The 21,095-nt window shown below is 52.4% G+C and overlaps 12 protein-coding genes across 12 annotated transcripts; 8 read left to right on the top strand and 4 right to left on the bottom strand.

The window, feature by feature from the left end:
- Positions 1-87: 87 nt before the first annotated feature.
- On the bottom strand, positions 88-679 carry P170DRAFT_25921 (uncharacterized protein). Its single transcript, XM_024843066.1, has one exon. It carries the CDS (start codon positions 576-578, stop codon positions 204-206), a length of 375 nt encoding a protein of 124 aa, XP_024710141.1. The 5' UTR covers positions 579-679; the 3' UTR covers positions 88-203.
- A 417-nt stretch (positions 680-1,096) lies between these two features.
- On the top strand, positions 1,097-2,480 carry P170DRAFT_505518 (uncharacterized protein; the record flags this gene model as incomplete). Its single annotated transcript, XM_024854295.1, has 3 exons — positions 1,097-1,177; positions 1,258-1,527; positions 1,583-2,480. The coding sequence occupies exons 2-3, from the start codon at positions 1,514-1,516 to the stop codon at positions 2,478-2,480; spliced, it is 912 nt and encodes a 303-aa protein (XP_024710140.1). The 5' UTR covers positions 1,097-1,177; positions 1,258-1,513.
- An 81-nt stretch (positions 2,481-2,561) lies between these two features.
- Positions 2,562-4,036, bottom strand: P170DRAFT_432411 (calmodulin). Its single transcript, XM_024848256.1, has 6 exons — positions 3,944-4,036; positions 3,761-3,817; positions 3,624-3,639; positions 3,361-3,486; positions 3,075-3,287; positions 2,562-3,026 (listed from the first exon to the last, which is right to left on the bottom strand). The coding sequence occupies exons 1-6, from the start codon at positions 3,944-3,946 to the stop codon at positions 2,992-2,994; spliced, it is 450 nt and encodes a 149-aa protein (XP_024710139.1). The 5' UTR covers positions 3,947-4,036; the 3' UTR covers positions 2,562-2,991.
- Positions 4,037-4,970: 934 nt separating this feature from the next.
- Positions 4,971-6,881, top strand: P170DRAFT_398631 (t-SNARE syntaxin TLG2). Its single transcript, XM_024846234.1, has 4 exons — positions 4,971-5,224; positions 5,303-5,835; positions 5,898-6,238; positions 6,303-6,881. The coding sequence occupies exons 1-4, from the start codon at positions 5,202-5,204 to the stop codon at positions 6,585-6,587; spliced, it is 1,182 nt and encodes a 393-aa protein (XP_024710138.1). The 5' UTR covers positions 4,971-5,201; the 3' UTR covers positions 6,588-6,881.
- P170DRAFT_374244 (CTD-interacting domain-containing protein) lies at positions 6,713-8,749 on the bottom strand. The gene is made up of 5 exons (XM_024845282.1): positions 8,412-8,749; positions 8,255-8,346; positions 8,144-8,202; positions 7,950-8,091; positions 6,713-7,900 (listed from the first exon to the last, which is right to left on the bottom strand). The coding sequence occupies exons 1-5, from the start codon at positions 8,507-8,509 to the stop codon at positions 7,041-7,043; spliced, it is 1,251 nt and encodes a 416-aa protein (XP_024710137.1). The 5' UTR covers positions 8,510-8,749; the 3' UTR covers positions 6,713-7,040.
- Positions 8,750-8,868: 119 nt separating this feature from the next.
- Positions 8,869-10,315, top strand: P170DRAFT_460858 (clathrin light chain CLC1). The gene is made up of 4 exons (XM_024851976.1): positions 8,869-9,036; positions 9,091-9,329; positions 9,396-9,496; positions 9,594-10,315. Exons 1-4 carry the CDS (start codon positions 8,997-8,999, stop codon positions 9,943-9,945), a joined length of 732 nt encoding a protein of 243 aa, XP_024710136.1. The 5' UTR covers positions 8,869-8,996; the 3' UTR covers positions 9,946-10,315.
- Positions 10,316-10,328: 13 nt separating this feature from the next.
- On the bottom strand, positions 10,329-12,221 carry P170DRAFT_398623 (Hsp90 co-chaperone CDC37). The gene is made up of 2 exons (XM_024846233.1): positions 11,065-12,221; positions 10,329-11,006 (listed from the first exon to the last, which is right to left on the bottom strand). The coding sequence occupies exons 1-2, from the start codon at positions 12,042-12,044 to the stop codon at positions 10,505-10,507; spliced, it is 1,482 nt and encodes a 493-aa protein (XP_024710135.1). The 5' UTR covers positions 12,045-12,221; the 3' UTR covers positions 10,329-10,504.
- Positions 12,222-12,365: 144 nt separating this feature from the next.
- mdr2 (ATP-binding cassette permease mdr2) lies at positions 12,366-15,277 on the top strand. The gene is made up of 3 exons (XM_024851975.1): positions 12,366-13,781; positions 13,836-14,471; positions 14,520-15,277. The coding sequence occupies exons 1-3, from the start codon at positions 12,546-12,548 to the stop codon at positions 15,003-15,005; spliced, it is 2,358 nt and encodes a 785-aa protein (XP_024710134.1). The 5' UTR covers positions 12,366-12,545; the 3' UTR covers positions 15,006-15,277.
- A 177-nt stretch (positions 15,278-15,454) lies between these two features.
- On the top strand, positions 15,455-17,172 carry P170DRAFT_398617 (nucleoside transmembrane transporter FUN26). Its single transcript, XM_024846232.1, has 2 exons — positions 15,455-15,742; positions 15,806-17,172. The coding sequence occupies exons 1-2, from the start codon at positions 15,564-15,566 to the stop codon at positions 17,010-17,012; spliced, it is 1,386 nt and encodes a 461-aa protein (XP_024710133.1). The 5' UTR covers positions 15,455-15,563; the 3' UTR covers positions 17,013-17,172.
- Positions 17,173-17,643: 471 nt separating this feature from the next.
- Positions 17,644-18,067, top strand: P170DRAFT_25755 (uncharacterized protein). The gene has a single exon (XM_024843059.1). The coding sequence runs from the start codon at positions 17,675-17,677 to the stop codon at positions 17,996-17,998; it is 324 nt and encodes a 107-aa protein (XP_024710132.1). The 5' UTR covers positions 17,644-17,674; the 3' UTR covers positions 17,999-18,067.
- A 72-nt stretch (positions 18,068-18,139) lies between these two features.
- Positions 18,140-18,489, top strand: P170DRAFT_470269 (uncharacterized protein; the record flags this gene model as incomplete). The annotated part of the gene is made up of 2 exons (XM_024852733.1): positions 18,140-18,406; positions 18,478-18,489. 2 exons carry the CDS (start codon positions 18,140-18,142, stop codon positions 18,487-18,489), a joined length of 279 nt encoding a protein of 92 aa, XP_024710131.1.
- Positions 18,490-20,089: 1,600 nt separating this feature from the next.
- Positions 20,090-20,809, top strand: P170DRAFT_505510 (uncharacterized protein; the record flags this gene model as incomplete). Its single annotated transcript, XM_024854294.1, has 4 exons — positions 20,090-20,278; positions 20,360-20,467; positions 20,563-20,655; positions 20,735-20,809. Exons 1-4 carry the CDS (start codon positions 20,123-20,125, stop codon positions 20,807-20,809), a joined length of 432 nt encoding a protein of 143 aa, XP_024710130.1. The 5' UTR covers positions 20,090-20,122.
- Between the last annotated feature and the right edge of the window lie 286 nt (positions 20,810-21,095).

Here is a 21,095-nt window from a genome sequence, read left to right as displayed (position 1 = left end):
AAGTTCCGTTAAGGTAATTGCGACAATAAAGAGAGGATAGAGCTACCTTACAGCCCTGAGCAACAATCTAACGATAAAGAATGAGATCTAAGGAGCGCAGGTCATATTTCAATTGCAACGACAGAAGGTCATATCAACACCTGAAGCCGCGCAGACAGATGGGATCAGATTAAGCGAAAGAGTCGGATGGCTCCAACAACCCTTCACATCAAGGGGGCAGCAGAAGAAAGAAAGAAAGACAACAAACGAGGGACGCAACCGGGGAGTGGCTTCGAGACATCATTGCGAATAATACACCACCACAACCTCGAAATCCTGCGGCCAGAGCCGCCCAGTGAAATGGCCCCAGTGATCACCGGTCTCCTCGACCCTTGTTTTCCGTCGCATTGATTGGCAAGTGAGCATGGGTTAGGTATTTTGTATGTGAAGGTCTGGCCATCACTTGCGCGTTCTAGGCAATGATAGACAACGCACAAGCTCCTGGGATTCCTAGCGTGGCTGAGTGTACTGCCAGAGTGAGTAAGGAGTGCATCCGCCGCGCAAATGACATGGACTGGGGCGGGCCATTGCGTAAGCATGTGGTCCCTGAGACCCTGACGGTCTTAGGGTCCTTTTTTGGGGGGGAGGGATCTGAGCAGTGAGCGATGAAAGATTAGTCCGACTGGTCAGTGGCCTTGTTTTTTGCTATTCTTAACCGTTGTTGACAGGCTCAAGCCGCCCCCTGGTTTGGTCTCAGCCTTGAATTCGTCCCGCGTCTTGGCGATTGCAGGGTACACCTGAATCACAACAGAGACAGGGGCCGGACGAGGGGATTATGATGTATCACGTAGCATGGAAAGAATGTGGAATCCATAATAAGACAGTGGTACGGAATACAGAGGGTGTGCCGTGAGTGTACGGAGGAGTCCAGATCGATCGGCCAGACCGGGCAAGGATGAGGCCAGAAATGAAGAGGCGTCGAGGAAGGATTTGGTCCAGTGCTTAGCCTCTTGGCGCGTTTGCTGCGTTTGTGTAGCGGCCTCAGGCAGCGACAGCCTCAGGCACGGACTTCGGCCTCGATGAATCCCGGAAAGTGAAGCTTCAGACCAGTAGAACAGGAACAGTCACAGTCAAGAGTCATTCAGCGTCTGCAATACTCACAACGGATCGTGTCTGGTCGTTACAGGCTCTGTCGAAGGTATTCATTCATCTTTCCACCCAAGTGTTTCAGCTTTTTCTTTGTGTCTACATGATGAATATGTACTAACAGCCATGTAGATCTATTGATTCCATTGTCTGGACATTACTGGCTGCTCCAGACGAACTGCGGAGTATAGCCCTACTCTTCTTGCATATCGCATCTGCTTGGCTCAAGATACCCATATCGTTCAACCAAGCTATCTTTCCTTCAGCCGTCAACTCAATTTGATTTGATATCCCCCGACCATCTAATACTTGAACCAAAGACAAACCCACCAGCACCACATCCAAATACCCATCTCACCTTCTACTACTCGCCAAGACACCACCCACCATGTCTATCACTGGGTACTCCCCCTCCCTCCCCTCCCATCCCCAGTAATATACAGACTAACCCCCCCAGCGTCTTCTTCATCCCCTCCAACCCCAACGCCTCCACCGCCCTCGCAACCATCACCGACCGTCTGCACACCTCGTTAGCAGACGACCCCGTGCCCGTCGGCCGCTGGGCCCTCGAGCACAAGCTGATGCGCGACACGCCCTCGTGCGTGCCCGCCGCCGCCTCCAGAGCGCCCCCGGTCCCGCGGTACATGCAGTTCCTGTCGCTGTCGTATCACCCGAATCACGGGTTCATCTATACGTCGGCTCCCAATGCCCAGGCCACGCCCACAGGAGCAGCGGCAGGAGCAGGGTCGATGATCATGACGACCGTGCCGCTACCGTCCAGCGGCACGCTGTTCCAGCACTTCATGTACGCCGCGCAGCCGCTGTGGTGCCATCGACATAGCGTGGCGGTGCCGGGCGGCGCGGTCTACGACGTGGGTGATTTCCGGGTGCGCGTGGGCGACGTGCGTCAGACGCAGCCGACGGGGAGGGTGCGTGGGACCGTGGTCGAGATTGAGTGGCGGGGGCCGTCGCTGGTGAGGTCTATTGCGATGCAGATGCAGAGGGTGGGTTCTTTGGCTGGGTCTGGGAAAGTGGGTGGTGGCGAGGAGGAGGATGACGACTCTGCGGTTGGGCTGCTCTTCGCGGAGAGCGTCGAGGAGGCGGATATTGATGCTGAGTATGCCGCGACGACGGCGCTGATTCGGGAGTTCTGGGGGAAGCTGGGGGTTGAAGGGGCGAGGGAGGCGATGATGCTGCCGGATGTCGGGAAGGAGGTGAAGGGGATGTTGAGGAAGTTGAAGCAGAAGCAGGACCGATCGGGAGAGAGTCTGGGGGAGAAGGATGAGGACCCGGATCCGGAGGCTGGGGTGGATGTGGCCAGGCAGTTTATGGAGATATTCCGGTTCAACCGATGATTTTATCTGCTACTAGTATCGTTGCTAGGTGTTTGTTTACTGGAGAGCAAGATATGGATGTTGAGATAGAAAGCCATCAGATAATAAAAACATCACAGCCTCATTCGTCAGTGCAGCCAAAGCTACGAGTAATCATTGGACGGGCTAAAGACAGGGTAACGCAAGTGAAGCAATATGGACAAGGATCAAAGAAATCGGAAGGAAATGGTGGCACAAGAAAGAGCTCGGGCTGGTCAAGAATTGGTCTGGTTTCTAACTGACACCTGGACATCTTCTTAACCCACTCGGCTCACAATCTAAGATCCGACTCTACTCTTCCCCGGGGCAGACCAAGGTGCACCTCCCACGAGGCTACGCATAGCCAGAACAGCCGCAGGGTATTCTGCAGTCAAAGACCAGGACTACAGACAACGGCAAAAGCATGAGATGGGATGTGATGGAATAAATTTCTTGGCCCCCACCTCTCCCCCTTTCACTTATCAATGCACGAACAGGACAAAAGGAAATACGTTTATTTTTGCATCATCAGCTGGACGAACTCGTTGTCTAGAGATAATTAGTTTCGGTTCAAAACAACCCAGATGCGCAACTTACAGTCGATCCGGCCGTCGCCATCCTGGTCCGCCTCACGGATCATCTCGTCGACCTCGTCGTCGGTGAGCTTCTCGCCGATGGAAGTCATGACGTGGCGCAGCTCCGCGGCCGAGATGAACCCGTTGTTGTCGCGATCGAAGACCTTGAAAGCTTCCCGGATTTCCTCCTCAGAATCGGTATCCTTCATCTTTCGGGCCATCATCGTCAGGAACTCTGCGGGGGAGAATTAGCAGCTGGTTTCAGGCCATTTCCCGTTCTGGAATTCGGTGTGTCCGTCATCGCATACCGGGGAAATCAATGGTGCCATTGTTGTCGGCGTCAACCTCGTTGATCATGTCCTGCAACTCGGACTCGGAGGGGTTCTGGCCCAGCGAGCGCATAACAGTGCCCAACTCCTTGGTGGTGATCTGGCCTGCAGCGGGAAGTCAGAATTAGCGACATGTTGTGAATCGATCGGCGAGTATCAAAGAATCAAAAAATTCCAAGTCGACGGGAGATAACCGGTCGCGTGAGGCTGATAAATAGAAAGGGAGACCGAGTGGCACTAACCATCACCATCCTTGTCCTGTTCAGACGCAAAATCTCATGTGAGCTTAGAGTTTCCCATAAGGCTGATGACGGGAAAAAAGAGCATGCCAGCATTTTTCCCCCTTTCCATCATTAATTCAGGCAGATGAATCACTTACGAACAGAGAGAAGGCCTCCTTGTATTCGGAGACCTGTTCTTCAGTCAAAGAGTCGGCCTGGGCAAATGCGATGTCAGCAATTCAGCTCAGAATGTCGGCTAGACCAATGCCCCGCAAGGCGGGGGGGATTTTCCCACGCGCCTGGGCACAATAACAGGAAAAAGGGGGAGGGGAGCTGCATACCATGATGAATGTGCGAAGACGAGCGAGAGGGAAAGGGCAACGGATAGGATTGGGGAAGAGCAGGAATCAGTGCAAGTCAGAAGCCGATGGGTTTAAGTTAGTGGGGGAGGAGAAGGGAAGAGCGAGTGTTGTTTAAGGGGAAGCCGACCCAAATTAGTGTAACTGACGACCGGCAATCATCGTTCCTCAGGCAGACGCGGATGCCTGAAACGTGACCCGCTTTCAGCTGCGCCGGATTATTACGCCTGCTCTACTGCGCAGCTTCTAGGGACAAGTTCCGCGGAGGACTCTCCGCTGTACTCTTCGGAAATCCCAGGTCGACCCTCGCTTCTCGTCTTCCAACTATCCTGACTACCGCCACTAGTGTCGACAAGTCTGCTGCGTGCTTCTAATTCTGGATGACGCGTCGTGGATCCCCGGCAATAAGCTGTAGATTGAACGACTAGCGAAGGCAGAAGTATTCGGTAGCGCAGTATAGCCATCTAAGGCTGAAAACTAAGGAGTGAAGAACGGCGGCAACGCTCACGAGCCAGTAGATTTGGTCTCTACGCCATCTTGACACCATCTTGCAGGAAGTGGCAGCTTGGTCTTCCCAGCTGAGCCCGGCTGTGCATGTTGCATCAGGGCAACCGGCTGGCACCCAGGCACGCTGTGCTCCGTCGAAGTATACAATAGTTCGAGGCCTTCATCTCCCACATGACATGCAGACCAGGTCGAGGGACCTTCCCGTGCGACAGGAGGTCGTAGCCGATGGTGACACACCAGATAGACGTCGCCTACGGAGTAGAAACAAGACTGGAGAATTGAGATGAGAAATGGAGAAGGACGGATCGGAAACGGGGACTGTTTTATTACGACGATACAGACCAGGGGCCCGTAGAAATCCCGTGGGGAGCCTGGCCAGATTACGATACCGGTACGCCCAGCCTATCTGGCAGCGCTTGTCCCAGGCCGGACTAGCGCCGTGTGCCCTTCACGTGGGCCGTGGTCGGAGATCATGCGGAAGACATACGGAGTCTAGCCAGGTCGAGGGCATACGATCACTATCGCCAACGGCTTTCTATATGCCGATCGAACCTCCGTCGACTCCGTATGCTGTTGATGCTCGTCTCGCCATTCCCTGAACCCCTTCCGCTTGGCTCCCGACCGTTCTCGACTCGCATCCTGCCCCCCGAAATGATCCAGACAGCCTAAAAAGGACAACCGTCAAGATCACCCCGGCTTTTAGCACCGCTTGCTTATTTACTGTCTTTCCATCATGTGGCGAGACCGCACTAATTTGTGGGTGTCCCTGTTCCAATCGCTCTTCTCCCCACGTTGTGAGGTTGCTAGAAGTTAACCGATCGCCCTGCCCCCCAGGTACATCTCCTACCGGCAATCGTTCACGCACCACCCAGCCAAGAAGCCACGGTACATCGGCTCGACCAATGGCTTCTCCGACACGCCGTCGCACGCGGAGGAAAGCAGGAGGCTGATCGGGGACTCGGGGGGATTTGACGACGATGGCGACGCCGTGATTGAAATGGACGTACTGCCTCCGCGCTGGGTCGACGTGCAGGACGAGGTGACGGAGTTGCTGGCGGACATTGCGCAGAAGTCCGCCCACCTCGACAAGCTGCACCAGAAACACCTCCTGCCGGGATTCGGGGACGAGGAGGCGCGCAAGCAAGAAGAGGCTGTCATCGAGCGGTTCACGCAGGACATCACGCGGGCGTTCCACGATTGCCAGAAGGCCGTCCAGAAGATCGAGACGATGGTACGCGACGCAAAGCAGCAGGGTGGCGTCACCAATGGCGACGAGACCATGGCGAAGAACATCCAGATCTCGCTGGCGTCGAGGGTGCAGGATGCGAGTGCGCGGTTCAGGAAGAAGCAGAGTACCTATTTGAAGAGTGAGGACCCTTCCCCGCCACCTTACGCTGGTCGCGTGCTAACTTGGATGTCTTCGTTATAGAGCTCCGAGGACTCGAGGGCGTACCTTCGCCATTCGACCGCGCGCCCACGCCACAGAACCCTTACACGGACCCCTCATTGATGGAGTCCGACGCGGACAAGTCCTTCTCGCAATCGACTCTCATGCAAACGTCGCAGCGACTCACCGGCGAGAACGACGCCGCCATCATGCAGCGGGAACGAGAAATCAACGACATCGCCAAAGGTATCATCGAGCTATCAGACATCTTCCGCGAACTCCAATCAATGGTCATCGACCAAGGCACAATGCTCGACCGAATAGACTACAACGTGGAAAAGATGGGCACGGAAGTCAAAGCCGCCGATAAGGAGCTTAAAGTGGTACGTCTCCTTATCCCCTGTTACTAGACAATTGCGCAGATCTCAACTAACACCCGCTCCTCAGGCCGGCAATTACCAACGACGCACCATCAAGCGCAAAATCCTCCTCTTACTGATCATTCTCGTCGCCGGCATGTTCATCCTCCTGCTCGTGAAGCCTAAGAAAAACGACTCGCCGCCCCCTCCAGAGTCCGCGCCTGCTCCTCCCTCTTCGCCCCCTCCTCAGTCCAACGAGCAGTCGGCCGACGTTGTGCCTCGGAATTTCGAACTCGTGTACCGCCGCAAGAGGCGCCCGTCGTCGAGCCACCCCGTGCGGAGAAAGTGGGGGGACCCGGACATATATCGATAATTTTTGACCCTTTTCAGATACCATGATTGCAGTATTTCAATTTAGCGGAATCAAGAGCTGATTTTCGAGACTGACCGAGTAGCTTGGCTTTTTGATTGCATGGTTTTAAATGAGAACTATGGATTCAACGATTCCGTAAGCTAGAGATGTAGGTATACCTAAATGAATATGCGTCCCGACAAGACAGGCAAAGTATGTGAAATCTGACCACATGGCACTTGATATCTCCAAGCAATTATCATAACGAAACCCGGCACGAACCAGCCTCCGCGCAGGAAATGAAGGATGAATATTGCAACGCAAATCAAAAACCAATGTCGCTCCGGTAGAACGAAATACATGCAAGAGGATGACAAGTAGAACCAGAGATAGAAATAAAAAGGCAATTCAAGGACACTCTCCCATAGTCATGGCAAACTACCCCGCCATGAATGACAATAAATAACCGCTGCTCTACTGCTGCGGCGCTCCACCCTCCTGCTGCAACAGTTCAGCAACATCGGCATCCAGCTCCCCGCTTGCAAATTTGGCGTAATCCTCTTCGCTGTGGTCAACTTTTCGCTTTTTGGCGTAGAATCCGTTGGGGTCCTGGGGGTCGGCATAAGCCGAGGGCAGGTCGGCGCTAGGGAAAGAAGGCTCTGCCGCTGCTGGGGGGTATGTGAAGCCCCCCAAGGTGAATCCTGCGGATGCTTGAGGATCGAGAGATGTGCCCGGAAGAGTTGGCTCCTGCTGCTCCTTGGGAGACCCGACGGGGGTCAGAGCTTCGACGGGCGGTGGAGTCAGAGCTTCAACCTCCGGACGAGGAACGGCCTCGCCTCCAAGCCCGGAGTCGCCGAGGGTAGCAGCGGGCGAGTTCTCAGCGGACAGACCTCTCATGATGCTATCTTCCACCTCTCTTTTCTTTCTCTCGGTTTCCAGCTTTCTCTCGGAGAATTGCGCAGCGAGGGACTGCTCCTTCGTCAGGGCCGAACGGTTGGTCTCCAGAAGTTTCTCGAGGCCGTCGATGAGGGCGGTTCGCGATTTGATGACCTCGGAAACCGAGCTCTCGGCGTTCGCGAGTGCCTTCAACAATTGGCTGAGACGTGCAGCGTACACCGGAGGCGTCGGCAGGGGAGTGTTGGGGTCATTCAGCTTTTCATACTCTGCGTTTGCGGTTGTAGCAGAGGCACCGGAGGCCACTGTATGCTTCGAAACGGCAACTTGCAAAGGCGCAAGAGGTTGAAGCTCCGCGGGGGTGGATGACCCAGATGGAGCTGCAAACAGCGAGCCTCCCAGCAGCGGTTTCTTGCCAGTGGAGCGAGTTTTGTCGATTTCTATCGCATGATGAGCACGATCCTTTCATCGAGGGCGACAAAAACATACCGTCCACACGGGACTCTACCGCTTCCTGAATAGGTAGTTCAAAGATCGATCTTTGCCTCCACACTTCTACCACCCGTCGAAGCTTTGTTTGGATGTCGTTGGAAGCACCTTTGTATGCGGTGGCCACGGCTTCGGCGATGACCTTGGTTCTATTAGCCGGGTGTTCCCTTTGCCCATCAGAGGATATTACCAACCGGGGAGAAGGCAATGAGGAAGTCGTCCTTCCGTCGGGCTCTCGACTGTTGCGCAACCTCTATATATTTTGTCAACTTCGATTCAATACCGGATATCGGATCAGGCTGTACCGTTGGCAAGGTATACCAAGTTCAATCGTTTCGGGGCAGGCGAATCACGGAGTTTCTGCAGCCAAAGCTGCGCGGTTCTATCGGCGTGTCGCCTTTTGTTCAACCAGACATTAGCTTCCTTCCTCGACTTCGAGTAGGTAGACAGTAATTCAGTTACCTGTGAAACATGACCCATTGCGCGACGGTGACAATGCCCTCCTGCGTCTCGTTGAGCGCGGAGAGCTTTGCCTTCACAGCATCATCGGTGTAGGCCATCTTATCTTGGCGGATGAGCCGCAATTGAGTTGATCTTCTCTCCGGAGTGAATGAAAAGTGAAGCCTCTAAGAGAAGTAGCCCTGGGAGTAGAGCCAACACGAGCCGGGGTCCGTTGCGACAATCGCTTACGAGATGGCAATGAGTCCCCTCGGGTGTAGAGCTAGTGAATAAATTTATGAACAATCTATCGAATCGAGATCGAATCAGCAAAGCCCGTGGACAGACTTCCCAGCTCGCAGTGGCTTGTTGAGGCAAGTAGTGAAGCTGGACTTGTCGCACCTTTGTCTTAAGCTTGCTCACCGCCCGGGCGGGCAAAATCCACCGCCCCGGCGTGTCCCCCATTCAACGCTCCGGCAACCCTCATCTTGACGCCAGCTGGAGCCTTACTTTCCCGTCTGGTTCTCCTTTCTCATCCCATTGATACCGAATTCCTTCGCGACGTCCCCCTGACACTCCTCTTCTCGAATACTACCGAACCAAATCACCATGGCCGACCGTTTCCCTTCGTTGGAGGATTTCTCTGCGGGTTAGCAACCCGCATTCACTGTGTACCTTCTCCGTGATACTAACCGGCCTGCAGGTCAAACCGAAGTGGTTGACACCAACGGCGGCGCCGATGAGAATGACTTCCTGGCCCGTGAGAGGGCTATGCTAGGCGATGATGCCGAACAGTTCGCGACCTCCCAGGACCACGTCGCTGAGAATGTCGACGATGACGACCTACTGGGCGGTGCGGCGGATGCCCCGTCGGGCAGCCCTGCTCACGAGGAGATGTCAGGGTTCGAATCGTCGTTCCCTGCTCTGGAGTCGCAGAATGAGGTAATATCTGATTGTCTCAAACCATACTGGTAATTGTTTACTAATGTATTCCCCCTTTTCGAACAGCAAGTTGCACCGGGCGGTACCATCACTGGAACCGGCGCTCCCTTCCCACCCACCGGCTACTCCAGCTACCAAGAACCTCAGGAGGAACCTGAACCCGTCAGGTATGTACCCAACGCTCTGATACGCAACATCTATACCCTGCGCCAATTCCTTGTCCGATGTGAAGTAAGCCGCGCTCTAACGTTGAGCCTTCTATAGGGAATGGCGCGAGAAGCGTGATGCGGAAATCACCCGCCGCGCCGAAATCTCCGAGGAAAAGAAGAACTCGACCGTCCAGAAAGCCAGAGAAGACATCGACGACTTCTACGTCTCTTACAACAACAAGACCGACAAGCTCCGTGCACAGACGAAGGCCGAGGCCGAACAATTCCTGTCCAACCGGGAAGACACCTCGTCTGGCGGCACCAGCTGGGAACGTATTGCGAAATTGGTTGACATTTCTGGAAAGGGAACCAAGGGCGGTGCCAGTGGATCTGGCAAGGAACGTTTCCGCGAGCTGCTGCTCGATCTGAAGAAAGACGAGAAGGCTCCCGGTGTCAGTGGGGTCTAGATCGCGAGACCGGTTCGATACACAACAAAACATCCCCTCAAGATATGGGCCGAGCACGGGGAAGGAATGTCTTCGCTCCTCATGAGAGTCTTGCTCGTTTCCTTGATGTTACTGCATTCCAGCGCCTTCTACCATGACTACCTACCGCTATCCATCCATCCCCTATTCTTCCATTTACCTCCGGCTGCTTGACATGTCCTCTCGACTTGGCCCGTATTTTGTTACGCATGATTCTTCTCCATTTTCTTTTTGTTCTAGCTTACTATTCTGCCACCTGTGTCTTTCTATTCTAAACCCTTTCTCTCTTAATTTATGTAGGTAAATAACGCATACAGTTCATTTTGATCATCAGTCACTTAGTCAATATATTCAAGTCACTGCTTGCAGTCCAGTCTGTACGAGAATTCGGAATCGTAGCTCACAACGCTTATTCAGAAATGCAAAATTATACAAAGTATATAACGACCCCTAGATACGACTGAATTTGGGGCAATTCATGACAGAAGTTTTGGGCCATGCCATAAACCAAGCCAAATGCACTTTACAACAACCCGCGAACTTAGTCCAGCTCGGCAACATCACCGCCAGGCTCGCCGATTTCTTCTTTCTTCTCCCTCTTGCCCTCAGCCTCCAGTTCCTCCAACTTCTTCTTGCCCTCTTCCGTGGTAGCGTCGACGATGCCTTCTTCCAGACTGAGCATGCCGCTATCCCCGAGTTTCTCGATAAGATCCTCGGCTTCCGGTACGCTCATCTTTCCAAGCACCTTGTTGACCTCATCCAGAGACTCCGAGGCCAGAGCCTTCTGGAGCTCCTCGGAGAAGGAGTCGAAGACCTTGCGGGCTTCGATCTCGATCGGTTCTGTGCTGTTTGCTGCAGGGATGTTGATAGTGATTTTCGTGTTGGGATCCACGGCATGCAGCTGGATTTGCTCCACACCGGCAGGGTCGTTCGAGGCGGAACTGTCCTTCGCAAGCTCTGCGGCGCGGGTCTTAATTCTGTGATAGGTTTCGGTGACATCTTTCTGGAAGAGTGTCGACGCTTGGTGGTCCTTGGTGGTGATACTGTGGGGGTTCTGTTAGCCTCCACTAATGATGGAGGGGGATTATCAGGGGTGCGTACCGCTTGAAGAACAGGGAAATTCCGTCCCGGCCCAGGGAGCGACAGTACTGCAGCAGCAGTCCTTGGTGAACGCACGAGCGGGCATAATCGTCCTTTCCGGCCATTTGACTGTTGAAAGCCTCCACCAGTAAACCGTCGGTCTCCTTCTCCGCGACAATCTGCGGGTTTTCGCCAATGAATTGCTGCAAGGATCGGTAGTCGGAACGACTGATCTTTGCGAACCGCTTGGCCAAATCGCTAGCCTTCATGTTCTCCGGGTCCTCCTCCTCGTCATCATCGCCGCCAGTCTTCTGCGATGACGCCTGGCTTCCCGCTGCCGGGTTCAGAAGCTCAACGGATTCCGACTGAGCCGCCTTGCCCTTGTCGGCCTCCGCCTTGCCCTTGTCGGCCTCCGCCTTGGCCACATGGGAGGTGTCGAATCCAGTGTGCAGCATGTCACTTGTGATCTTGCTGCTTTCCTCTTTCTCGAGCTGCGCGAGTCTTTCCAGAAGTTCCTTCTGCAGCCCTTGCACCTTGTCCTTGTGTCCCTGCACCCCTTTGATGTATGCCTTGGTCAGTTCCTCCGTGCTGACATCGCCGATCTCCTGCTTGACCTGATCCACCAGAGAGCTCATCATCTGCGAGTACTTTGGCTGCTCCTTCACCTGCGTGTGGACGCCTTCCGGTGCCTCGGGCGGCGAATCCTCGGCGGGGTTTGCTGCACTTTCCATAAGGACCTGGAACACGTATTCCTCAGGAGTCCTGGAGCCTTCGTGCTCCCGCAAGATTGCGAGTAGTTTGTCAATGCGCGAGAGGAGTCCATCGTTGATGACTCGTTCGTACTTCAACGTATCGATTTCATAGCGGCGGTGCACACGCTGCTGGTGGATTTGGTTCTGCTTGGCCTGAATGAAAGAGCGCTTGTCGACATTCGGATGAACCTCAATATCGGAGTCATCGGACAGCTCCAAGGCGTCCCATTTGCTGTAATCGAGCACCATCTTGGGACACAGAAAGGTCGCGGTTCGTAAGAGGGGCAGTAGAAGTGGGGTTCAATCAATGAAGGATCAAATCGTGGAGTCGGTGGATGAAGAGAAAGAGGTATGTACAGAGCGAGTTGCGAGGAGTGAATTATTCAGTGCAGATCTCACCATCAAAAGCAAGTCAGTCTAGTCCAGGGCAGCCTCTTCCCACCATCGATCGAAAGCTATGGACCTCCTTCGATGCGGCGGAGCACCCGGCAGGCGGTGACTCTCGGCAGAACACCGCCCGAAACCGACGGCGATTATCGGATTTGGCTAATGCATCCCAAGTCTTCCCAAGCTTCATTCGCTTCTCGCTTCGGTCAATTTGCCTCCGCCAACCCCGTTCCTATTTTCCCGAGAAGCTGCCGGTGTCCACGGACATGAATACCCTCGCCTCTTAGTTCAGTAAGATATGGCAATGTGTTACACCCCGTGACATCCTGAACAGCCGGCCGATTTCGCATCTTCAATTCCGCAATGCGCGGAGTCAGGGTGCTTACCTCTTGGGCTCCAGGGGTTGCTTCAAGACCATTCGTCCTGCCGAGGACGTGCGTCTTGACTGATCTCTACCCTGGAGCCAACGCACCAGCGCCTTCGCTGAGTGCTCGCGGTCTTCTCAATCGCTCGTTCTCCAGCTTCTCTACCCCATTTCGCAATCGTCATACAAATGGCATTTGTCAGCCTACCGGTTTCTCGGATTTCCATCACGCCAATGCCAGGCTCCAGCCCCAATTAATACAGAAATTGCGGTCCTTTGCCTCGACATCACGCTCCCTAGAGAATAAGCCGACCGCGCAAACGACGGACGCTCCGCAAGCAACCCAGAAAACCAACCAGGACAAGGAAGACGATGAAGCTGATAAAGGATTTGAGCTGTCGGAAAGGGCAGCCCAAGCGGCTCAGGTTAATCTCCGAGCGAAACTCGCCAAAGACGGGGCCTCGGGGAAGAAGTCAGGTTTCTCGGAGATATGGCGTCTTCTGTCCATCGCACGGCCTGAGGCCAGGAAACTTGGATTAGCGTTTCTGTTCCTGCTGGTGTCTTCATCCATCACCATGTCAATCCCATTTTCGATCGGAAAGATCATGGATGCGGCGACAAAGTCCACCGAAGGCGGCGGCACTGAGCTGTTCGGACTGAGCATCCCGATGTTCTACGGCGCTCTGGCCAGTATCCTTACCCTAGGCGCCGCAGCAAACTATGGACGAATCATCATCCTGCGCATTGTCGGAGAACGCATCGTTGCTAGACTTCGCTCGAAGCTCTTCCGGCAGACGTTCATCCAGGACGCCGAGTTCTTTGACGCCAACCGAGTCGGTGATTTGATCTCCCGCCTCAGCTCGGATACCATCATCGTGGGTAAGAGTATCACGCAGAACTTGTCCGACGGTTTGCGCGCAGGTGTCAGTGGCGCTGCGGGCTTTGGCTTGATGGCATACGTCAGTCTCAAACTGTCCAGTATCTTGGCTCTGTTGCTTCCTCCCATTGGTCTCGGTGCTTTCTTTTACGGCCGGGCGATCCGAAACTTGAGTCGCAAGATCCAGAGAAACCTCGGAAACTTGACCAAGATCGCCGAAGAACGCCTAGGCAATGTGAAGACGAGTCAGTCTTTCGCCGGGGAAGTCCTCGAGGTCAATCGTTACAACACTCAAGTGCGCAAGATCTTTGACCTGGGCAAGAAAGAATCTGTGATCAGTGCAACCTTCTTCAGTTCTGTATGTTTCCCTGCCTTGAATTTGGCAACGAGCCTTCTAATCATGGATATCTAGACCGGATTCATGGGTAACATGACGATACTAGCGCTCCTCTATGTCGGAGGAGGAATGGTTGGAAGCGGCGCCATCAGCATCGGAGAGCTGACATCCTTCTTGATGTACACTGCGTATGCCGGCTCTAGCATGTTCGGCCTTTCGAGCTTCTACTCCGAGTTGATGAAAGGCGTCGGTGCTGCGAGTCGACTGTTCGAGTTGCAAGACCGCGAACCCACTATCTCTCCTACCAAAGGCGCCAAGGTCGTGTCGGCGCGGGGCCCTATTCGGTTTGAGAATGTTTCCTTCAGCTACCCAACCCGACCGGCTGTTCCCATCTTCAGAGATCTAGACTTCGAGATTCCTCAGGGCACGAACGTTGCCATCGTCGGCCCTTCGGGAGGTGGCAAATCGACCATTGCTTCCATTTTGCTCCGGTTCTACAACCCTACCGAAGGTAAGGTTTTCATCGACGGAAAGGATATCTGTAAGATGAACGCCAAGTCCCTGCGACGAAAGATCGGCGTGGTTTCGCAAGAGCCCGTTCTTTTCTCTGGGTCTATTGCCGACAATATCTCCTACGGCAGTCCACATGCGACCAAGTCGGAGATTATTGCGGCAGCTCGCAAGGCTAACTGCCAGTTCATCAGTGATTTCGTAAGTGCCTCCGGTATACCTTCCTGATCAATTGGCTAACGAGTGTAGCCCGATGGACTTGACACTCAAGTGGGTGCTCGAGGCGCTCAGCTCTCTGGCGGACAGAAGCAGCGGATTGCAATTGCTCGCGCCCTGATTAAGGACCCTGATATTTTGATTCTCGACGAAGCAACCTCCGCACTTGACGCGGAGTCCGAGACGCTCGTCAACAGCGCTCTTGCTGCCCTCCTGCGCGGCAACAACACCACGATCAGCATCGCTCACCGACTTTCTACGATCAAACGATCCGACACGATCATCGTGCTCAGTCCGGACGGAAAGGTAGCCGAGCAAGGCTCATACGAAGAACTGAGCTCCCGTCCCGACGGTGCGTTTACGAAATTGATGGAATGGCAAATGAGTGGTGGCGATGCAACGCAACCACCCCAAAGTGCCCCCATCAGCCCGACCACCCAGGAGAAACTGTGGAATCTGCAGAAAGAAGAAGACGAGGATGTAGAGGAAGCGATTCCGAAGCAATCGAAGAACGAATAAAGGGCTTGATAGAGACTGGTTTCCTTTCTAGTCCGACTCCATGCACATAGCCGGTTGGGATTTATAGTCGGTTATCCTTTCTTGATTTTATTTTTCTCTTTTTTTATCTTTTGGAGCATGCGGCACTGTAGATTATTCGATCTTCCATTTGTGCCTTATACATTTGATGTTTGATGTATCTATCACCGGACCATCGCCTCTCTGATGGGATTTCTTTAGCTTCTTGGTGGTGAATAGGATGGAGGGTATAGAGAAATAATACACTAATCTCCACTTGGCTCAGCAATCAATCTAACATAATAACTCAGTGGTGACAATGTACAGTCCGTATGTATAGCTGGCTCAGACTCCGTCGTGTCGATGACGATGCCAACGTGACCCACCCGCCTTGGCGATCCTTGCTTCTCCCGTCTTATCGGCCTCAGATGACTTGCCCTCCGCTTCTCCCTCGACAACTACCTGTCCTCCGTCGACTTTCAACCATGGCCTGAGTTCTTTCTCTCCACGGTCCCTCTATTCTTTCGGTAAGGGACTCTGCTCTTTTCAACTACCAAAATTATGGATCGCATCCGAAAATGGGCGGCTACTCCTCCGCCGGAGTATGAGCCTATCGAGCAACCCGCCTACCCCGACGATGAGGATCATCAGTCTATCTCAGAGCATCAGCCGGCCCCTCCCTTCTCCCGGTTCGAATATGCGGTGTTCTTTATCCTGGGGGTCTCGATGCTGTGGGCGTGGTAGGTCCCGAGCTCCAACATGCTTCATCCCTGGAGGAGCCTTTCTAACGCTATCTTCATCAGGAACATGTTCCTTGCCGCCGCCCCGTACTTCTATCATCGTTTCCAATCGGACGACTGGGCAGCTACCCACTACCAATCCTCCATCTTGACCGTGTCCACCATCACAAACCTGGGCTCGGTGTATATCCTCGCAAAGCTCCAGAAGGATGCCTCGTACCCGAGACGTATAAGCATCTCGCTGCTCATCAACATCGCCGTGTTCACCTTGCTGGCGTTCTCGACCATCATCGCGAAGCATGTCTCCGTGAGCACCTACTTTGGCTTCCTCATGGTGATGGTCTTTGGGGCTAGTTTGGCGACGGGAATCAACCAGAACGGCGTCTTCGCTTATGTCTCCGGGTTCGGGAGGGAGGAGTATACTCAGGCCATTATGGCCGGTCAAGGCGTTGCTGGTGTTTTGCCGTGCATCGTTCAGATCCTCTCCGTTCTCGCCGTGCCGCAGAGAAAGGGCGATCAACCTGAAGAAACACCGCAGGAATCGTCCACATCCGCCTTCGTCTACTTCATCACCGCTACCGTGGTCTCCTTCTCAGCGCTACTCGCCTTCCTTTCTCTGGTCAAGCGCCGCTCATCCACTCCCCTCTTGAGATCCGACCTCTTCCAGGACGACCATCCAAACCGTACTTCTCCCCCCGAAGACGCCGACCATCACTCGGACCACCCCACCAAAACCGTTGGCCTGCTCACCCTCTTCCGCAAACTCCGCCTCATGGCCCTGGCCATCTTCCTCTGCTACGCCGTTACCATGACCTTCCCCGTGTTCACCGCAGAGATCGAGTCGGTGCGCGACCCCTCCACCCGCTCTCGCATCTTCGACTCTCCCATCTTCATCCCACTGGGCTTTTTCTTCTGGAACGTCGGCGACCTCGTCGGCCGCATGCTCGTTCTCATTCCCTCCATTTCTCTCGCCCACCGCCCCTGGGCCCTATTCTGTCTCTCCATCGCCCGTGTCGCATTCATTCCGCTCTATCTCCTCTGCAACATCCGTGGTCGCGGGGCGTCGGTGCCTAGTGATTTCTTCTACCTGGTCATTGTGCAGCTCCTTTTCGGTGTTTCGAACGGGTATCTCGGGAGCAGTTGCATGATGGGTGCGGGGCACTGGGTCTCGGAGGATGAAAGGGAGCCGACGGGAGCGTTTATGGGATTGATGTTGGTGGGAGGTTTGACTGCCGGGAGTCTGTTGAGTTTCGGGGTTTCGAGTGCATAGATCTATAACATACAAACATACATAGCATCAGTTATATAGCTAGGCGTTTGAAGAATGTCTTGGATATAGATTGGACTGGTTTGATTAATTGATTTTCATATAGCACATTCTGGGTAGATGGTTGCTTCGACATCGCGCTAGCTAGATATAAAGCTCATTTAGATATCTCTGGATCTACTGTCTCGACTTTGATACCTGAATTCCCGCTCAAAACACATTCCTATCTATTTCGGTGAATAATCCTTCATTAAATTCATCACTTTTATTAAACATTCTCGACTAGAGTCTAACTAGCCCTTACGGTGTTATCTGTTCAGGCTTCATTTAGGTTGAGCAATATCTAATAGCCCTGCCAGCTGTGACTATGCTTAATTAGGTAAGTTTATATTCTTATCTTCTCTATATTCCGTTCCTAATCTACTGCTGCTGTTTGTCTTATATCCCTGGTGCATCTAGCAGTATGCAAGGAGAATTCACCCCAGTCGCTATACTGATTGGATGTAAACCTAAACTGGAATCTGGAATCTTCTTCATTTATCTAGTAGATAAAAGCAGTTAGCTAATAATTCTGTATATAAAGGTGCCACAACACGCTTTTAAGCTCCTTTTTATACATACTGTAAGCTGTCAGGCCTCCTCAGGTACAGCTATCTTAATTAAACATGCTTGTTGTGCTACTTCTCGCCATCTCCTTACTGTTCGGGCTCTGCTCACAATGTCATCCAGCGGAAAAGCAGCGCTGGATTCAGTATACCGCGTTTTATCTCTGCAAGGGGCCGACCTCTCGTTATCTGGTATGCATTATCGGGCTTTTTATCCTGGAGATCATGTGGAGGGGTATATCATCGTCACACAGCGTTGGTGAGGGTTCAAAAACAAGGCGGAATACTCCGCAGTATTGCTGCTATGGAGTTATAGGTAAGGCTAAGATCATGTTGATTGTTCTGCACACAAGGACAGGAATACAGATCTGTAATATCTCCTAAGGTATTGGATATTACTTCCTTATTTAAGAGCTACGGAGTAATTGGGCAGATGAATCTGTTAAATGTCAGCTACTCTTTCCTTTAAACCAGGTCTTCACTCTCCAACCTCCCTACACCCTAGACAGCTCAAATCAAATCACCATGAAATTCTCAACCGTCTTCTCCGCGGCTTTCTTTGCTACTATTGCGGTGGCAGCGCCCGCCGCAGAGCCCCAGCCCCAGGTCATTAAGCGGCAGGGGGGGCCTTGTCCTGCTGGTCAGGATGAGGTTTCCGGTCTCGTAAGTGGCTCTGGGATTCTCCTATCGACGCTGGACATGATGTATACTGACTATCCGGGTACCGTCAAGTGTGTGAGGGGCCCCGTTAAGCGTCAAGAGCCTGAGGATCTTTTGGAGTTAATTGCTTCTGTAAGTCCTTTGTTGCCTGGAATAGGGGATAGAGTATGAGCTAACGAGTCGGGTCTTCGATAAATTCACAGCAAGGACATTGATATTGTGAAGATATCACAGGCTAGTACTTTCTACTGTTTAGTAAATGGATGGGATAAGTAAAATGTGGACTTCTTGAAGGGTCACGAAGCTTCAAATCTCGGTATAGGTTTCAACGTGGTACAATGTAAATGCAAAGGCTTAATTTGGATCTTGTATATACTTCATTACTACGGCGTGTATTCTGCAGATATTTACCAATCCCTAGCATCTAGTCAAGGTGATATCATACCTGCAGGGTGTCTGACGATAATATGACCCAAAATCGAAAGGTAATCGTAGATATATAAGAACTTCACCTTCTCTGCTTATTATCTCTTACAATACCCCAAATACATGCAAACTAGCTGGCTTTAAATACGATGATGGCTCGCTGTATTGTGTGTTGGATTAGCTCAATGCTTTTCTTGGCCGAGAGGAGGAAGAGTAGGAATGAAAGTCTTTGGTTGGCATTTGGGCCTTTTCTCTGAGCAGTGCCGGAGATAGTACCTATAATTCCATATACTAACTGGTCGGGTTTGGATAGATATAGGCTACACCGGCTTGCCTAGTGGTTAAATGTCAAGTTGGTATGTCTTTTCTAGTAAAAGAAGAATCCCGTATACAATGAGTTGATTCCCACTGAGTACTCCGTACATTCATACATAGTTAGTAGATAGACAGGCGCTCAGCCACAGCTTCAGCTTACTTTAATTTACCAACTTACCAACTTGAGGTATATGGATCTGAATTTCCCCACAAATATACATATACATCGAACAAAAAGATGATCTTTCGACAACCCATACATGAACAATCACATTGACACGCCCAAGAAAGAAGTCAGTTTACTGGCTAGGGAGCGACATTGATCCGTCATTCAACTACCCCGTACTTACTGAACTATATGACATATCAATAACTTGGCAGGCAGGTACAGTGACACAGATCACTTTCTGTATCTTAAGTTCTCAGCCCTTGCTTATATGAATGCTGTTACTCATATTTATGACGTTAATCTACCGCATATTCTCAGCTACAGGCTTACTGAGTAATTCTTTGAGCTGTGTCCTTTTAGGTTTGATTCCGACACCCGAGCAATATCCAATAGCGCTGTCAGCAGTCACCATGCTAAGCTAATTGCATATTCACTCTACTTCATTTGCAGCCTAGGTGCTGCTACTGACATCGACATCCGCAGTGCCGTTCGGTTACTCTTCCCACTCCGTTCTGATTCAGTATCTCGGGCAATATCATATGCAGAACCACTGCGCTGGACTTAGTAAACCAATCGCCATGACTTTTACCCTCCCTGCAAGGGGCATCGCTTCTATCTAGAACGACATTGCGTATGCAGTCTTGGTACGTTTCTCAATGGCAGTGCTCTGGATCCGTGACGTAGTATCGCATTGCCTCTATGACAGGGCATTTTGACAGATAATATCCAGGTACTCTCATCTGGCATGTCTACGGAGCTGAGCTGAGCTGAAGTGCACGTATAGCTTGGCAAAAGGCCCTTACAATCCGACTATAAATACCACTCTCTTCTCCTGCGTTGTTTCATTCTTTAATCCATCAAGTTCTTCAATTCCCCAAAACTCAAATATCAACTCTTCAATCCAATTTCCAACCCAATTTCCAACCAACCAACCCACGATGAAGCTTTCGACTATCTTCTCCGCCTCGTTCCTCGCTGCCCTTGCAGTCGCCGCCCCGGCACCCGCCAGAGCCGGCCAAGCCAACCTGCCCGAAAAACGAGAAGGGGGAGAAGGACAATGCCCGCCCGGAACTGTCTGGGAGTATCCCAACGGGGTAAGACATTCTCTTACCACCCTTTCCTTTACGCTATAGATTACGGGGGGTGCTAACCATCCGGGCGTTGGATCCGCACAGGACGACGAAGTCGGCGGTTGTGTGGTCGACCACAGTACCGGGTCTGCTGAGAAACGAGACCTTCCCGAGGACGGGGAATGTCCTGAGGGGCAGCATCTCGAGCTGGATGTAAGTGATTCTTTTTTCTCGACCTCGAACGATTGCGATTGCGATGGCGATTGTGACACTGGAGTGTCTGTACTGACTGGCCCGGCGTCGGATAGGAGAATGATGTCGGTTATTGCGCGAAGGACACCACTCCCGAGGAGGGACAGGAGCAGTCGGTCTGTCCTCCTGGGTCAGAGTGGGTTGGTGAGGTGAGTGATTGATTTATTTTGCTTGTCTTTCGTTGGCATTCGATAAGAGATATAGTGCTAACGAGGCGGTTTGGGATAGGGCGAGCAAGGTCGTTGTTCGGAGGTCCAGGAGGAGACTGAGCACGCTAAGCGCCAACAGGAGGAAGAGAAATAAATATTCTCTTAGTACTTTAAGACTGTCTGCCGGTCTTCGTTATCATCCGGAACCGGAACCTGGGTGATAATAGGTATACTGGGTATGTCTCCAATAGATGTGAAGCCTTAGCACTTGGTCTGAACGAGGTGATACTGGACAGGGTGTTTAATGGTGACCTGATCATGTTCTATAATTACAGATCCTGTATATAGCAAGCGTTAAGAAATATCATTTACAGGGCAAGGATTGTAGAGAGTCATTCAAGTACATACGCATGCATATCTCTTTATACTACCTCGTATCA

The sequence above is a fragment of the Aspergillus steynii genome (genome assembly GCF_002849105.1).
Source record: "Aspergillus steynii IBT 23096 chromosome Unknown P170scaffold_1, whole genome shotgun sequence".
Taxonomy (NCBI): domain Eukaryota; kingdom Fungi; phylum Ascomycota; class Eurotiomycetes; order Eurotiales; family Aspergillaceae; genus Aspergillus; species Aspergillus steynii.
This window is presented reverse-complemented; position numbering and strand designations above follow the sequence as displayed.